The sequence below is a fragment of the Acartia tonsa genome, chromosome 1 (genome assembly GCF_053477335.1).
Source record: "Acartia tonsa isolate MP-2025a chromosome 1, ASM5347733v1, whole genome shotgun sequence".
NCBI lineage: Eukaryota > Metazoa > Arthropoda > Copepoda > Calanoida > Acartiidae > Acartia > Acartia tonsa.
Window position 1 is genome coordinate 50,812,653 of NC_137260.1, and position 15,394 is coordinate 50,828,046.

Consider the following 15,394-nt stretch of genomic DNA (forward strand, 5'->3'; position numbering starts at 1 on the left):
TGTTAAGGATAAACATAATCATGATGCTTTTTTAGCTTAAGAAAGCAAAAAGGATAGAAAACCCTGAAGGAAAAAACCCCTAAAGATATGAAAAATATGCTTGGGCTTGTAAAAACGCCATGACATTGAAAAATAGGGCCATTAAAACATACTATAACGTCCTAATAAATTTAAGCTTTTATCAATGATTATACTATCAAATTATATAAAGTTAAAGGTTTTTTTAGTCTGAAGCTTAAGATTTCAGTGACTACTAAACCGATGAAGTTCTCCACTTAAGGAAAGCTTCACACATGTCTTTTGATAGTTTGAAGTATATCACTTTAAGAAATATGTCTTTGGGATGGTTTTAGGCTATATTTTATCCCCTTCTTTACCCATTCGAATACAGAGTCCCTAGATTCTAGGGGCGCAACCGTTAATAAAATATATTGGTAATTACTTTATACCCAAAAAACTGTCATGAGTTTTGTAACTCGATTCTTTGGCCAAAAAGAGTTTTTGCATTGCTGACTGCTTCGTTATAAATAACTTAGTCGTTCTTGTTTTAGCTGAATTGAAATGCATTTCTTTCTGAGTTGCAGTGTTTTCTAACTTACCTTACAATCAATATCTGTGAACACCTTATAAGAATTGTTAAGTTAAATTTAATTTGATATTTTTTCAACATTAGAGTAAAACACTAGAGGGGGAAGGGGTTAAACAACTGTATTTCCCTATCCCTAGGCTATGACCTTGTGCCGACTCTCAATCAGGTCTTTGAAAATCCACCAAATGTATACTAAAACAGCCAAGTAGCAGAAAAGTATTTGGTAGCAGACAAAAAAAAGACATTGGGAAAGGGGGGGGGGGGTAGTTATCTGTATATACATCTATACTATAGATCTGTTAATTCAGCATGTCTATCCAATTCATAAAGGGAAAGGTAGGTTGCGGGTAAAATCCGTAAAGGTTGCGTGTTTCAAGTTAAAAACAGTTGTAGAGTGAATATTACCATTCTACTACTATTTTTAAGCCTTAAAACACACACTTTTACGGATTTTACCCGCAACCTACCTTTCCTTTTCTAGATTAGTTGTGCATAAAAAATGTCAAATTCCCACTCTTCAGCTGCTATCCTAAAAAAGTCAAGAAGCTTCAGATTTAGAAATGTTCATAAAAGTTTTAGGTAACATTTTTTTCTTCAAAATTTAACAATCTGTTTTATTATATCTATAACATAAATGCTTTGGCTTTCACTATACCCAGAAACAAGGATAAGACACTCGAAGAAATATATATAATCCTTATACTAAAGTAACAGGATGTCTTTTGTGTGTTTGTGTGTCTGTCTGTGTGTTTGTACCGAAGGATCTCGCTAACCGCTGAAGCGATCGGGTTCTCCTTAACAGGGTATCTTCTCATAGGTCCCGGGAAGGTTTATAACTATTTTGGGGGAGGGTACTACCACCCTCCCAAGAGAAATCACAATAAATTGAAATTTTTTTTCTCGAATAAAGACTCCTACGTAACATTGCACAGTATTGTAGAATCTTGATAGAGACTCCTACGTAACCTTGCAAGGTATCGTATTATTTTAAAAAGAAAACATTTAATGCCACTAGAGATCTCTAGGGGCCTAGCCGCTAGTATATATATATATTGCTTTTAATTTAATCAACTTTAATAAAAAAAAATCATTATGACAGGTTTTTTATTCTTTTGAAATCTTTTAAGAAACAGAAACACTTTTTAAGAAAAAAAAATAAATACTTTGAATTAGGGACCTAAAGGAATAAGACAGAGCCAGATATATTTACATCCCCAATGATGATACACAAAATTTACCCTTCTGTAGACTAAAATTAGTGGTTGAAACGTTCGTACACACACTAAATGAAACAATAAATTAAAATTCAATAAAAGTTCCAAAGTTTGTTAAGCCAACGAATAAGAAAACGTTATTACAATGTCCCCTCCCTTACAGGCTTTGAATACTGGATATAATTAGCTTTTCTTCATGTTCGCCTATTTTTTAAAAATAAGTATACATAAATATCACACAACCTTTATAAATGCTTTAGTAAGCTTGTTTATTATTACACATTAAAAAAACTAGGTATAACGCAGCTGCGCTCTATGTCTTTATTGTAAACCTTGTAAAATCTTTAGGTAGATTTTATTAACAATTCATTTGTATAAATAAAGATTTAGCTTTTATAATCATACTAGAGTTGGCTCGATATAACTATCTCACTATTGGCTAGTTTTCTATATGTACATATCTATTTATCTATTTCAATTTTCCTCCCTCGCCATTACTATCTAAAAGAAAGAAGTAAATGTTTAATATTTTAAATGATTTTAAAAAGAATTTTTTAATTATATTTTTTATTTACATTACCATCACCAAAGGGTTAATATGATTAAAATTTTTGTTTTAATATTTGAACACTACGGAAGTGTCGCCACAATCGAATTCTTTTAAAATAGAGTTTTCTTAGATTTACTCTATTATGAACGTATATTTTTTATTTATGAAATAAGGGTTAAATACTTCAATGTAATTCAAATATCTACATGAAGTGAAAAACTTAATTCATTCCATAAACAAATAGAATAAAGGTCTTATCGCTTTGGTCAATGAGAGTTTATTATGGATTATTGGAGCACTATGAGTTTTAAACATTTTACCATTGGAAGACTCGAGCTCAATTATAGACGTTTATTTCCTATATAGATCTGTCATGGATCTTGTTGCAATAAAGTAGGCCATTTTGTAAATGTTAAAAATTGGAAGATTTCATTAAATAAAAGTAATCGCAAATATACTTAGTAAATAAAAAAATCTTTCTTCACTTTCTTAGATTTAAAAAAAATTATCAAAAATACGCGGCGGTATAGAGCAAGACTTTACAAAAAGAACAGGCTTCTTCAGTAGAATAAATATTTTATTCAAGCTTTTTCAATTCTATAACATAATAACCATACATGAAAAATTTTCCCCTGGAGTTAAATAAAATTTAGATAGATAATGACTATGAAATAAGGTACACATGCCAAAATGTAATAAATAAAAATTATAGATCACCATCAAAAATCTTTTATGGGCGATTTTCTTTTTTGTGTGATAATTATTAATACAAAAATTAAACTTTAAAATTAGGTACTGACGAACGTACAGACATATTTACAAATACCTTGATTATTTTCTCATAACATTTCTTATGAAACTTTTGTTCTAAGAAATTATTGTTATATATTTTCCCTATTTTTCAAAATTTTAGATTCTTGAAAGTTCTGAATTAAACGAGAACAATTACGCCGCACAGAAATAAAGCGAATAGTTGAATATGCATAAATTGAGCAACCAATAATATACATACAAATATTTGCTAAATTTACTTTTAAAATGTATCAATGTTATATCTTTATAATAAAGTAACAGGATGTCTGTGTGTGTTTTTACCAAATGATCTTGCTAACCGCTGAGCCGATCAGGTTCTCCTTTACAGGGTAGCTTTCCATAGGTCCCAGGAAGGTTTTTAACTATTTTGGGGGAGGGCACCACCACCCTCCCAAGAAAAATCATAAAAAAATATATTTCTTTAATATTCTTGCTTTTACGTAGAGACGTAAAATAAATAAAAAATTAAGTGCCACTAGAGACCTCTAGGGGCGTAGCCACTAGTATATATCTAGTTTATATAAGCTTTAAATGGTTGGTCTTAAGATTGGGTACCAATTGAGTACCTACAGAAATTTGGCCATAGAATATTATGTTTAAATTTTATAGGGTATAAGTTCGTTGTGAAAGGCACTGTACCTAAATTGAAACTTCAAACTTTGGGAAATTAATGCTTGAGCATTATCTTTTAACAGCGGCTTCGCCTCTAGAAATTAATAAAGAGAGGGGGAGGGGCGGGATGTCGAACTTCCACTTTAAATTTAAATTTATAAAAGAAAAAAAGTCACTGTCAATGACCGGTTAGTATGATACTTTAGTAAAGAAAGATAGACAGACAAACATTCTCTTACTTTTTGTACTCAAACACGGCCCGATCCTGAGTAAGATAGGTATGCCACAAAAATGGATATATTATTGCTGCGATCTTGCACCAGATTTTCATGTTCTCTAATAAAATGAAACTTGCAGCGGGCTAAAACCGACACCACCATTTACCCCCTTTAACCATCCCTTCTCCTCCCACTGAATGAACGATCTGACCAATAAACGAGTTACACGTAAGCAAGCTAAATCAACGACAATTTTCCCCTGTCATAATATCCACGTATATACTACATCCATTTTGCCACAAACCAAGTTTGGTGTTAAGTAGTTACTAAGTGGTAGCATATCAATTTAGATCATTTCAATAAGTTATAGAAGGGGGAAATTATGGCTTATTTCTGATTGATTCGCCTCCATATTTGAATTTAAAATTAGTTTATATTAGTTCTGCAGTGTGTCTTTATAATGAAAAAAAGTATTGCATAAATTAACCCACTTAACCTTAACAGAAATTATTAATCAATATCTTATTTTCTTCATTAGCTTTGGGAGTTTATAACTTCAACAAATCATACCTCAAAAAACCTGTTTTCCCAAAGTATATGATTTTGGAAATATTAATGGACCAACATCAAATTCCAAGGTTATTGTTTTGACTAAATAACTTTAAATTCAGCTAGGTTCTATACGACTAGCAGAATAGTTCGTGTACGCATGACATTAGAACCGGACCAAGTAAGTTTTATACTTATGGAAAGGAGTAGCTTTGCAACTAATAAACTAGTATAGTATAAAGATTATTCTTCAGTCAGCTGCTTTCTGATGAAAAAATAGGCAGTTTTAGTATGTTCTAAACTTATAGATAAACACATTTCATAAAAAGATTTTTTTCTAAATAAGTCATTTAAGGCATGAAATTAATTTTGCAAATTAATATTGCAGATTTTTGCAAATAACTTGCAAATATGATTTCTGCGGATTTTCTAATTTACATAGGCGTTTTCTATGTATATTCCTCTTTCCAAAAATACCTCACTTGTCAAGATTGGATAAAAAAATCTTTGTGGTCGAGATTCCTACGGCACCCCCAGGGAAGGGGTAAATTTTAAATAGGGGGGTAAAATGAAAAAAAAAATTGGGGGGGGGGGGTAATCGCCCCATTACCCCCCCCCCCCCTCCTTGGACGTCTATGTTATGACATTAGAACTCGAACAAGTAAGTTGTATACTTATGGAAAGGAGTAGCTTTGCAACTAATAAACTAGTATAGATTATATCATAAAAGATGCAGTTAGTCTTATTTTTATATAGCTAGGACAATTCGTAGGGTAACTTATTATAAAAGGGTGGCTTAGCGGCAAATAAAGATTATTCTTGAGTCAGCTGCTTTCTGTTGAAAAAATAGGCAGTTTTAGTTTGATCTGATTTTAGCCGCGATGATCCGCCATGTTTTCGGCTGCAAAACCTTGCTTTATTTTCCGCAAATTTTGATTGAATCCGGCTCTATCTTGATAATGCTTATAGTACATTGAAAATCTAACTTGCATTATTGTATACAGGAATTAAATGGATTAAATGGATAAAAAAATGCTTTCCGTATTCCATGTTTTTCAAGGTCCTTGAAGAAATAGGCGAAGCAAATATACATTATAGATACATTTACAGTTCAGATCATTCTTATTATACACCACTGAATATAGATACTTGGCAAATGATGGCAAAAAATATATATATTTCTCTAAAGAAAAGTAATGGTTTGTTCGGCCGAAAAAAGGTTGATGTCAAATGTATAATGGACACAAGATATGAAACTTGTTGGTTTGTCAATGTAAGGAAGAGAGAGGAGGAGGATATATGCTAACTCTCTTTTTTTCTCTCTCTCATATCTATCTCCTCTCTGGAATATATCTCTCCCTCTCTCTATCTGCCACCCCCCTCTCTTTCTCTATCATGCTCTTTCGAACATATATTACTCCGTCAGTTCTTCAGTTTAGACTACAGTTCAACATAACACGCCAAGCTAATTACTAAAATTTCTTTTAAATTTATATTTTTCTACAACAACAACAAAAAGTAATAACTTGATATTTTCTACTTTTCCACGATAAATATTACAAGTTAAAATAAGTTAGTGATTTATTAAGAGTGAAAAGGGCATAAATTAAGATTATGATCTTTAATCTTAAGCATAATTGGGAGTGAAAGAATGGCATATTGATGTGATAATATTTGTTAAAATTTGTATTAATCAAAATATTAAAAACAGTACCAATGATTCATCATAAAAAGGCAGGACACGTGATATTTTGGGAAAATATTTTTTTATTTTCAAATAGTGGTGGCATTGAATTTTGGTAAGGTTAAGAGTACTAAATCTTCTTTGAAAATGACATTATACATAAATGCATTGTACATGACTTACTTAAAACCATATGTTTGACTTTTTAAATTCTTGTTTAAACTTGGTAACAGGCATATAGTTTTTTAAGACTATGAACATCATAGCTAATATTTTTCTAAAGCTTTAGAACTCTTTGTCAAAAGCATATGAAATGGAATAACTTTAATCATGATTTTAGATTTAGTCATATACAATTGCTCTAAGGTTGAATGAAAACATTAATTTGCAAATTTTCTTTGCCAAACTACTCTCAATAGGCTATGGACTAAGTCACTTGCCAAAACTGATCATGTTGTCATATGTCAGGTGTCTATAATTCCCCACTCCAAATCTGCTGAAAGTCTGCAGCTTACAAACAAAAAGGTCAAAAGATATCACTCTCTCTCTCTCGCTCAACCAGAATTACATAAAGAATCATTTAATAATATATAGAAACATTCCTATTGTAGCAACTCAAATATCTTGATTTTGTACCTCCAAAGATAAGCACAGACAACTTTAAGGTCCGACTCTAAATCCAGAAAAAAACTCACCTTTTAAAATAAGAAACCTCTTAATTTCTTCTAACGCCAATGATGTGGCAAACAAAGTTGTTTCAAAAAGTTGTCTTCTAATTGTTCATGTAAAAACTGCATTGCTTTTGAAAATAATAATCCTTGTTATATTTTTACTTCTCAATATTTTTTTTTATTTGATGAATTGTAAAAGATTTCTATTTTATTAAGTCAAATCTTTAATACTAAAATGAATTATTTTTTATAAATAAGCAAGTAATCAATCAGATTCATAAGAAAACCATTAACTTAGTGAAGATAATAAATTTCCAAGTAATTTAAGAATGTTACTTAATAAACAGTAGCTTGTAATGGCTGTCTAATTATATCATCGGATTTTTTCGCTTTATTAGTTTTTACCTTGTTTTCATTTGAACATATGTACATTATTGTCTGTAAAGAACTTATCATTTCTGGAAAAACTAATTAATTTTGACAAAACTTCAAGTATACTATAAGTGTCAAACACATTTCTTTTGGATTTTTAAATGGTGAAAATTTGAGCAAAAATAAATGGTTTAAAAATAGATTTCGTAATGATTTTTATATTTTCTCTGCAATGAATGCAATTTAGAAGTAAATCAAGTTTACAAAGTTTTTGCTTAAATACTGTAGACTAAATAGAGAGGCTACTTTGACCAAGACTGCATAGAAGCTGTGACACGAAAAATCCATAAGTTATATAATTTTTTCGTATCATCGTGGATATGGATTGGGATATTACATATGTTTAAGCATATTTGTAAATAAACAAAAATCTTTTTTGATCAAACAATCTTAAATATGTTAACGTCTGAGAGTGATATGCTGAACGTCAGGTTGACCGCCACTGTGTGATAGCCCTAGTTGTAGAGGACCACAGTGATGACCGCCAGGACATCACAGCTGCCAACCATCAATATGGATATAAACATTGCAGTAATAGGCAGGATACATCACATGCGGATAAAGTTTCAGTTTGATAGAATTATACAGTAGCTAATGTCAAATTGCCATTCAATGTTAAGACCATATTTGGCAATACATTTTCAATTAAGCTATTTTAAAGCTTTATCAGATATACCAAACAAATTTGCCATTGTTTTAATAGTATAGCCTAGTTACTATAGAATATTGGAATTAAAATCCTTTTTTCATAATTGTGGATTTCTGTAAATTTTCAACAAGTATTAATTCCCCTTCTCTAGATTAGACAGTCTAAACTGTTTGGATGCAATTAAATGAGAATATGGAAAGGCTTTTACGGTTAGGAGGATACACATATTCTTACTATCTTAAAGAAGGAAAATATCCAAAACTTGTAATAATTATGATTTTTCAAAAAGAAGAAATATCACCATTGGCATTTTGGATGGGGATGTATATGGGACGGGAAATACACATTCTTCCTTCATTAATTCAGTTAAATTTTCATTTTTCCCTGAGTGTTCAGTTATGCTTCCTAAACTTTTATTAAAAACCATACATACCTTATTAAAATCATATTTTTTGAAGGTTGTTGAAAATCATAGGCTTGTCAAAATTGTCATACACATCCTGCAGCCACATTAAAAAAACTGTGCATATGACAATAACGTTGCAAATTAAATCAGCCAAGAATACATAAGGAAAGAATAATGTAAATAATATATTTTTTTTTAAATGAGAAAAACTATATTTTGCTATTTTGATTGAACTTAATTAAGCAAGTCAGAATTACAAAATATTATCAACCACTCAATTGTTTAATGTACATAATCCTTTAATTGTAATCACATAATAAAGAGAATGGAAAGAGAGCATTGACAAAGGGCTAGTGCAATAGAAGGTAAATGAAAGTTCAAAAATACATCTTTAAAATTCTTGTTTGGATTAAAGCATTGAAAAAAATATCACTTATAATGTATTCTTAGAGATACTTTTGTCAAGAAGACAATAGTTAACATACAACAACCCTCAAAACCCCAAGTTTATCTGCTACCAAATGGTAGAATTTCAGGCACAGGTTTAGGGGAGGGTTTATTTTCTGTTTATCTTAACATCCCTTAAGATCTTTGGTATTCTAATTTGGAGATGTACAAACTTATTTGCCATTGAGGTGTCATTTTATCCCTGGATAAGAGAAAGACTGTCAGAGTCTCTTTTCTGAGTCAGCTTGAGTTTTACAAATTAAATTAGTTTTCATATTTTTAAAAAGAAGATAGACTAAGAAAGTATAAGACGACCAATTAAATTTTGATAAAAAAAGAAAAGTTTAAAGTATGCTCCTTAAAATATTAGAATTATACTATTTATATCATAAATTATCTAGTTCTTAACAAACAGATTATATTTTATGGTTTCTTACCTGGAACTTATTATTAGTTGCTACTCTTAAATTATTATTCCTGGTTTTTCTTTACTTTTTCCAAAAAAAATTGTAATTATTTTATCACAAATAAAGAAAGAAAACAAGGGCATTTGATTAGATTTATGATGGTGATATCCTCTTATTTTATTTTTAATTTGCAAATTTTGGTACAGATTATCTTAACTTATAAAATTTAGACTTGTAGATATTAGGGTTGGGCCGGATATCCGGCCATTTTCAATATCCGGCCGGATATCCGGCTCTATAATTTTTTATACTTTACACAAAAAATCTCTGCTTTTTAAAATTTTAAATGGCTATAATTTTCTTATTATTGAAGCTAGAAGAACATTTTTTCTGAACAAGTTTAACTTTATGTAAATTTATATAAGATTTCTGAAGAAATTTTTTTTTGCTACTTTAGTATCTGGTAATTTGGCCGGTTATCCGGCCGGATATCCGGTAATTTGGCCGGATAACCGGATATTTGCCGGATATCCGGCGTTAGCCGGATATCCGGCCGGTTACCGGATATCCGGCGTTTGAAATCAGCCGGATATCTGGTATCCGGTATCCGGCCAAAAAAGTATCCGGCCCAACCCTAGACTAGATATTCCTTTTTATGACTTAAGATAAATCTAATGATTAACAATGTTGTTTATTTATAAAGATGTTTGTTTGTACTGAGCTATTAATAATGCAATAATGAATGGATAAATATACATGCTATGTACATTTTTGACCTACATGATAATATATTTCTATTCAAACAAGGACTATATATTCAATATGAGCAGGGTTATAAATTTGTTTAATCAAAAAATGGTATAGTATATACTTATGATTTTTATGAAAATGTGTTTCTATATCATTTGTAATATCTTACTTTCCACCATTTCTATTTCTCTACCTTGAAACACATTTTTCTAGTTTATCCTTCTTTTAACAAATTTTCTAATTTACCTAGTTGCTGCTTTGTCTTAAATGAAACACGCCACAGAACTTTTAATTTTAGTTTTAGATATAACCAGGGGCTGTCATTCAACAAATTAATTCCATTTGATATTGCTGAAAATTTAAATATTTGAATGGCATAATGTTGATTTAAAACTTGTTTTGTGCTGTAACTGAAGGGAAGTGGGGAAAGAAGGCTATTGGCCCAGCAATTGATAAGATTTTTAAGAACAGCCAATGTTAAATTAATAAACACACTTTGACAATCTAACTTATTTAAGAAAGAATATTTTTTTGAAGAAGCCCTCTGTGTGTTTAATTTGAATTCATTAATATTATTATTTTTTATAACCAACGACAGCAACAAAAATATAAAACTAATGAAGTAATAGTAATGAAAGAAAGTTTCCTTATAAGTGGAAATTAAATTATGTTATCTTATATCTTTTAATATAGGGAGTTAGTAGATTTTATTAATCTCCCCTAAATGCATAAAAATAATAAGTATTATATTGTTGTATAATTATCATTTTTACAATAAAACTTAAAACTTGATCCCTAAAGTTGGCTCTTGCTTGGTTGTGTATTACCCACCCACCCCCGAAAAATCTACGATGTGCCAGAAATGAACAACAACTCAAAGTATTATGTATTACAATTTTAGAAATAAATCACTCATGGAAAAGTGCAGGAATCCCCATCCTCCCGAGAGTTTATTATTGCTTATTTGGGGGAGGGGGAGGGACGTACGAATTTTAAGGCAGGGGGGGGGGGGGGGGATGCAGACTCTTTTTTGTAAACCTTTATGAATGTTTAGGAATGATAATATCAAACAAAAGTTTTAAGAGAAGAATAATACATTGTTTCCCCCAACTGATACATATTTCTCATGTTACCAATTAGAGAAATCAATATTACAACAGCACGTTATTAAACTTCAACTTAAAATATTCCATAACACATACTGTATATTATTTTATTTGAAAAAAAACGTCATTTCAAAAAATTTAAAAGTTTTAAATTTCAATTACATAGCAAAAAAAACTTTAATTCGTCAAAATTATATGCTTTTAATTATTTTAATTTATAGGCAAGCCAGGGGCGTCCAAGCTTTTTCATTTGGGGGGGGGGGGGGTAAAAATTTGAAAATAGCTCATTTTGGAGGGGGGAATCTTTATATCATAGAGAGAAGCTTTTTTATTGCGGGGGGGGGGGGGGTAAAATTAAAAAAATTCAAAATTTCAAATTCACTTGGGGGGGTAATCCCCCCTTTACCCCCCCCCCCCTTGGACGTCTATGAGGCAAGCTAGTCCTAAGATCTTTTGATATTTTAAACAAGTCTGGTAAATCATCAAGTTTTAAATTTATGTTAAGAGCACTCATAACGGGCATTCGAACGGACGTACCCTAATTATAGGTAAGCTTCGCTTTTAAAAAGTTTTGTTAGTTGATTTGAAGTGTTGCACAAAATACCAATTCACTGTAGAGATTAAAATGGCTAGAAATTGAGAAGAATATTAAACTAATGGATGTAAAATATACGTGGATATTATGAAAGGAGAAAATTTTTTGTCAATTTAGGTTGCAATATCTCCTCGCATTTATTGGTCGGGCCGTTTATCCAGGGGAGATCGTTAGTTTATCTCGCTACCGAGTTCACTTTATTATATAACATGAAAATCTGGTGTAAGATCCAAGTAATTATAAATCCATTATTAAAATAATGATGAAAAGGTTTCTTTTGGATATGGAAGGAATGATTAATGGATTTTAAAGTAATGTTGCTCTTGGTAACAATAGAATCTAATGTTTTTTGCTGAATTGACTCTAAGCATTAAAACGATTATAAACAATTTATTAGCTATTGGAGCTAACATGTTTTTTATTTGGCAGTACCGATCTAGCTAAAAAGACTTTAAATCGCTGCAATTATAAAATCATCAACGTTAAAAAGTATTATTTCATTTATCCCTGAAAGGCATATGAACCCTTATTGTAAGTTAAAAGAAGTTGACTGTTTATACATACTAACTAGACTTGCAGAGTAGTTGCACTACAGAAATGATTCTATAGCTTTTACAAACATTAAAACCTCAACATCGACATTTTTAAACAAAATGTTTTGATCATTTTACTTTCTGTTTTCTGTTTTTTTTATTTAAAATATGTACATATGCTAGTTGGATTATCAACAAACAAACTAATGGACCACCGCCCATCTAACTCCTCTTATTATCTTTGAAAACACAGCTATGTTTAGCCCTTTCGTGAAAAGTTAACATTGCAGAGCATTTTTAATCCTTTATTTACCTGTAAAAAAATACCCTATAAGTGTACTTTAAATTTTGTCAGATCTACATAAACTTTTACCTTTAATGTTTAAATTGGTTTAATTTGGAATAATTGTTTCTTTTTGCAATAAAGAAGCCTATTTTTCCAAAGGAAGTTTGTATGTAATTAAATCTGTATAATCTGAACATTATTCTTAAATTTCAACAAAATAATTAGCAAGCATTCTGAGTAAAAAAGTGCTTCCTGAAAATCCATATTATATAACGACAGCAAAAAAATGATAATTTTATATTGATACATACTACATAGTTTTTCCTCAAGATTTTTTATTACTACTATATTTTTTGTTTTGCTCATTTTGCGCAATTTTTTTATATTTTCAATTCTCTGTAATATTAAGACATTCTTTTTAAGCATTATATAGGTCACTGTGGGCTAGAATTGAATCAAGACAAAAGTAAGTACCGAGCCCTGGGACCTATGTATGGTGAAAAAAGACATAAAACCATGATGATTCCAGGTATAACCAAAATATTTCAGCGGGGGCTTTTTGAGAAAATTAGATTTGAAAATTTCAAGTTCAATTTTCACCCCCTCGGAGTTGCCGCATAATCATGACAAGAAAAGCAAATATTTTTTGTTTTAAATTTTTAACAACTTTGCTTTTATGAAGTCCTTCTTAAAACCTCTCTATATATGATTTATTTTAGGCTGAATTTCAGTAACCTTAGCAAAGCAAGTGATAAAAATGGCCATTTATGAACTCCCTTCAGGAGTGGTTTTATGAAGAACTTTATAAAAGCAAAGTTGTTCAAAATTTAAAATAAGTAATATTTGCTTTTCTTGTCATGATTATGCGGCAACTCCTAGGGGGTGAAAATTGAACTTGAAATTTTCAAATCTAATTTTCTCAAAAAGCCCCTGCTGAAATATTTTGGTTTTACCTGGAATCATCATGGTTTTATGTCTATCTTTACCATACATAGGTCCCAGGGCTCGGCACTTACTTTTGTCTTGATTCAATTCTAGCCCACAGTGAGGTATCTCTTTAATGATACCAATCAAGGCATGCATACTCATATTCTACCGCAAATGTATAAAATAATACATTATATTCTAAAATTAAATTATGTATAAAACAAATATGTATTTTAAAAATAGACGAAGTACTAGCAAGGTATATTTGCTAAAGCTTCAATATATTATAAAAATATACCAATATAAGAATATTCATTTATTTAGTGTGACGTATATTTTTGTTTTAACTTGCTATTTATTTTGAATTTCTAAGTAAATTAATTTTATATTTGTATTTTTCCTTTTTTCCTTTTAGTATAGTATATTGTAGCTGAGTTTATGTTTGGTTAGTGGGGATTTTCTAACCCCTAAACCACTCTCCAAATGGGAATGTACCCCCCCCCCCCTTACTAGGCCGGAGAGGTAATTAAATTATCCCATTTTAACCCCAAACTAAAAGCGTGTTCACCCCCTTAGTATTTATATAAGTATATCGACACTGAGCGAAACTTTAAAACTTTTCTGCTGTGTTGATTCTAGTTCGATGGGAATCTATTCCTAAAAAAGAAGCTTACCTGACACTACGCTCCTTCATAATATTGTCATAAAGTTTTTCAAAGCTATAAAAGTAAAAGATTATAAAGATTATACAAGTGATACAAATTTTAAAACATCAATATTTCAGTATAAGGCATAAAAGTAAAAGCAAATTATCAGTTACATTTGCTGGTTTAGATAAAGCCAAACTGTCCTTTGCAGTACAAATAAGATATTACCAGACACAGTATTATAAAACTCCACGTCAAAAACGATTATCTTTTTCTAAAATTATACATTTGGGGTGGGTCGACTTACATCCACCACCCAAGTGATCCTAGAGGCCTCTCTGGGGCGTAGCCACTAGCAATTGATACAACAGGAAAACTTTTTAAAAATCTAAATGTGTATGTGATGTTTAGCAGAGGATATTTGAATACGGATGGAAAGACAATCAGGAAAATACAAATTTTAATATCACAAATATTTTATATCAATTTTAGGGATACGATGATAAAAATTATATTTTGTGAGTATGGATATTTATTATTGTCTTCTCCCTTTGACCAATCAAAATTTTTTAGAACAACTTAAGATAAAATACTATGTCCATTGGAGGTTAAGTAATTCTATAGCCAAAACATTACAAATATATTCTAGTAAAGTAAATCACATCTCCCATATAAAATGTATGTCTATTAGAGCCAAAACAATGCAAGAGAAATCTTCACAAAAAATTCAATTTCAATTCTTGAAGAGAAATCGAACAAATCAGGTGTTCTCCTTCTTAGCCGTATATATAGACTGACGGGTACACACAAAATAGAAAGACGTTGCTACAAAAGACCAACACCTACAAAAGACCAACTCTACAAAAGACCAACGCCTACAAAAGACCAACACCTACAAAAGACCAAAAGATAAAAATCAAATTTATTTAATCAACACAAGGCCGCAGCGCTCAGCCCCCTGGCCTGCCTAGCCGCGGGCACTCGGCCCCCTTACCTATAACCTAACCTAACCTTACCTAAATATTGTAAAAAAATATCAAAAATTTGAAAAAAAATCTACCAACCACTTTTTGTAAAATCCACGAAAATCTAAACTATAAATAAGTTAATGTACATTAAACATTCATACATAGGTTAGGTTAAGCAGGCCAGGGGGCCGAGCTCTGCGGCCATGACCTTCTAGCATTACGATTTTTTGAATGTTGGTCTTTTGTAGGTGTTGGTCTTTTGTAGAGTTGGTCTTTTGTAGCAACGCTAATAGAAAGATGAACAGACCGCTGGATGGACGAATAGATAGACGGATTTATAG

The 15,394-nt window shown here is 30.8% G+C and overlaps 1 protein-coding gene across 4 annotated transcripts in view; it reads left to right on the forward strand.

Annotated features, from left to right (window-relative positions):
- Positions 1-15,394, forward strand: part of LOC145323275 (3',5'-cyclic-AMP phosphodiesterase 4C-like) — a 325,817-nt gene that overhangs the window by 110,341 nt on the left and 200,082 nt on the right. The window contains exon 1 of one of the 4 annotated variants that reach the window (XM_080165737.1): positions 1,069-1,168. The exons of the other annotated variants lie outside the window; for them this stretch is intronic. Coding sequence (XP_080021863.1) covers positions 1,089-1,168 — 80 coding nt within the window. The 5' untranslated portion in view covers positions 1,069-1,088. Of the gene's footprint in view, positions 1-1,068; positions 1,169-15,394 lie in introns of those variants that run through there. 4 annotated transcript variants of the gene reach the window in all.